General features: G+C 62.0%; 1 protein-coding gene across 3 annotated transcripts in view; it reads right to left on the bottom strand.

Moving 5' to 3' along the window:
- Mdga2 (MAM domain containing glycosylphosphatidylinositol anchor 2) overlaps positions 1–823 on the bottom strand; it is an 870,813-nt gene extending 869,990 nt beyond the window's left edge. For all 3 annotated transcript variants that reach the window (XR_008718784.1, XR_008718785.1, XM_055595284.1), the window contains exon 1: positions 526–823. Coding sequence is in view for 1 of the 3 variants with exons in the window: in XM_055595284.1 (XP_055451259.1) it covers positions 526–598 (73 nt within the window). In the remaining 2 variants the exon portion in view is untranslated. The remainder of the gene's footprint in view (positions 1–525) is intronic.
- Between the last annotated feature and the right edge of the window lie 2,283 nt (positions 824–3,106).

Below are 3,106 nucleotides of genomic sequence, written 5' to 3'. Positions count from 1 at the left end.
TATATATATATATATATATATATATATATATATATATATATATATATCATTAATATATATTAATGATGAAAAGGTGGAAAGGGAGAGAGCACCTGCAGGAAGAGGCTCTCCCAGGAATTAAGGGGTAGGGAGGTGAAAGGGACTCGGGGTGAGGGGGTTTCACATTCCAAGCTTCCCTTTAAGGGAAATCGCGGCAGTGACACCGCGCCAAACCATTGAATCCAAGACCGCAAGAGCCCGTGTTCCCCCGCGGGGATAAATCAAGTGCAAAGCCACTGGTTCCTCTGAGTGCGAGACTGTTGGCCCGACCCAACTCAGAGCCCCAGCGGAGGAGCCGGGGGAGCCGCTCGCAGCCCAATCCGCAGCGCGCTCTCTGCCTCCTTCCAGCTCCCTATAACGTGATGAAGTGTAAATCAAATGCCACGCCAGGAGGGGCCCCGGAACGGCGCGAGCCGTGCATCTTAGCTCCGCAGCCTATCTTGCCTAGGAATCACAAGGTCACCATAGCGTCGCGGTTCCACTCACCGTACACTCCTTGGCCAGAGATCCCCTCCAGGAGGACTGTCAGCAGCCACACGAGACCGTACACTAAATCCATCTTCACGTGAACATGAACATATCCAGCCCAGGGGGGACGCAGCGGGACCTTCCGGAGGCCAGCGGCCAGCCAGGCGCGCTCCACTTGTGCCCGGGCCGAGCCGAGGTGCCCGGGGAACTGCCGGCAACGGGAGGAAGCGCCTTCCGTCTGTCCTTCCCCGGCTGGCGGCCGCGAGCTGAGCGCTGGAGACCCACACACCCCACACTCGACCCACGCACCCCACACTCCAGCACACACACTCCCACACGCACACCACACACGCACACACGCGCAAGCACCCTCGCGAACACACTCCCACTACACAATACCCCGATCCACGCACTCACACGCAAGCCGCGCTCACACCGGGCGCCTGGGAAAATCGCAGACGCCGGGGAGGAGCAGGGGGCGGTGATGGGAAGCTGAGCCGCGAGGACGAGGGTTCTTCGGGGGGAAGCGGCTCCGGGCTCCCGGCGCGGGCAAGAGGGGAGACGCCGGCAGGAGCCCCGGGGGCGCCTCGCGCGCTGCGAACCTCGCCGGACAGCCAGGGAGCAGGAAGTGGCCTCTGACCCGGGCACGAAGTGGGGCTCCCTCGCCCGGGTTCGCCTTTACAAAGTAACTCGCGAAGGTCCCCAGAGGAGCGTCAAGCGGCGGCAGCGGCTCGCCCGCCTGCAGTCCGGAGCCCCCAGCCTTGCTGTCTTGCCTTCCCCCATTCCATCAGTTGCCATTGCAACGCCAATCCTGTTACACGACACAGACTCGCATCGCCGAGCGGGGAGAGGAAGAGGAGGAGGAGGAGGAAGAGGAGGAGTGGGAGACGGGGGATGGGGAGGAGGGAGCGGAGGAGGAGGAGGACAGGGTAGGGCGAAAGGGTCCAAGCGGGAGCGGAGTGCCCGTCTGGAGCTCGCCAGGCACCAGCCTCAGCCGCCGCCGCCGCCGCCGCCGCCAAGGAGGCTCTCCCAAACAGCCTGGAGCGCCCCGCCGGCCAGGAGGGTGCTCCCGGCGGCCGCACCGATCCCGGGAGCCGAGAGCAGAGTCCGAACACCGCCACTTGCAGGAGAGGGAGGATGCCGAGCGCAGAGCAGAGCCGCGCGCTAGCCACGCGTGCCCACCCCGTACCGCGCGTCCTCTTCGCTTCCGCGCCGCCCCCGCCAGGTGGAGGGGGTGGGGGGCGGTCGGGACTGGCGGGAGTTTAGCGGACCCGGGAGCCGCCGCGGAAGGGCTTCCCTACCCGGGCTAACGGAGTGCTGGCATCCGGAGTGGAGCGGAGGAGCGGCTGCCTGCTGAGGGCACCCCGGCTGCTGCGCGGCCGCCTCGCGGGCCGCATTTGCGGCACAGATGCCCGAGCTGGGCGGAAGAGCGCCTGGGGCCCTATGCTTGCCCGGGATCCCTGGATGGACGCTGGGGGGGTTGTTGCGCGCCCCGGAGGCGATGGGAGGGAGGAGGAGGAGGACGGAGGAGCGGCAGGACGCGGAGCGCAGGCGGCTAGGCTGCCGGGGAGGAAGGCTGTGTGTGGTCACGTTGTGCGCTACGTGCGGGGAGCGCGAGGCTGCTAGCCGCAGCCCGGCGACGTCAAAGCCGAGTGCGCGGCCCGGCCGCCTTCTCCGGAGCCTCCCCGGCTCCTCCTCGGCTCTGCTCAGCGGGGGGTCAGCCCTGGTGCTCAGCAGTTTGGTCAGCGCCAAGGGGCTCGGCTAGGTGGTGGCACCCAGTTTCCCTTCCTCCCCGGGGAGGCCCTCCCTGGTTCTCCCTAGCTCGCGGGGGCGAGAGCCCCGTAATTCATTTCCGATGCCGCCGCTGGCGTTTGCACGCGGAAGGGAAGGGCCGGCTGCGTCCTCAGACACGCGGTAATTACAGGACACCTTATCCCCTCCCTGCCGTCCAAGGTCTTCCACGATCCGTTCTGCTTGGCTAGAGGGCAGAACAGGCCAAGGCATTGGGAAGCCGCATCGCACTTCTCGATCTCTGTCATATTTTCGTAGAAATATGGTCATCATAACAGAGGAAGGCTGTTGGGGGAGGGAAGAGCACCAGGGATTCAGAGAGGGTCGGATTTATATGCAGCGCCTCCCTGTAGTTAAATGCTCTCTTAAATGAGAGACAAGGTTCCGTCTTTGAGATAGGGTCAGCTCCGAGGAGCTTAAAATTTTCTCTATTACAAGATGATCAGAAAGCGGAAGCATTTTTAATGTTACACTAGCACGAGTGTGGAACTAAAGAACCAAAAACATAATGGGGAATGGCTGAGACCTTCCGAGCAGCGTTGAGATGTTTCTTACTCAAATTGCTGTTTACTGTTTACAATCCACTCAGTTAAAAGATGGTAGCGGAGTGAGTGAAAGGGTTAAGCGCGTTATATACGTGGGGGGGAAAAGTTATTTTCAGCAAAATCTGGAGAATGCTATTCATTTCTCTGTATCCATAATAAACTGGTAGAAAACACTGCCACTGCGGGGTTCCTCCACTCTTGTGCTTCTGCTGGGGACCCAAGCACTGGAAATGAATAGCCCTCTGCACGCCCACCACCCTTTC

Source organism: Psammomys obesus, unplaced genomic scaffold (genome assembly GCF_907164565.1).
Source record: "Psammomys obesus unplaced genomic scaffold, mPsaObe1.curated_primary_1811, whole genome shotgun sequence".
In the NCBI taxonomy this organism is placed as follows: Eukaryota; Metazoa; Chordata; class Mammalia; order Rodentia; family Muridae; genus Psammomys; species Psammomys obesus.
Note: the sequence above shows the minus strand (reverse complement) of the source record. Positions and strands in the feature narration are given on the sequence as shown.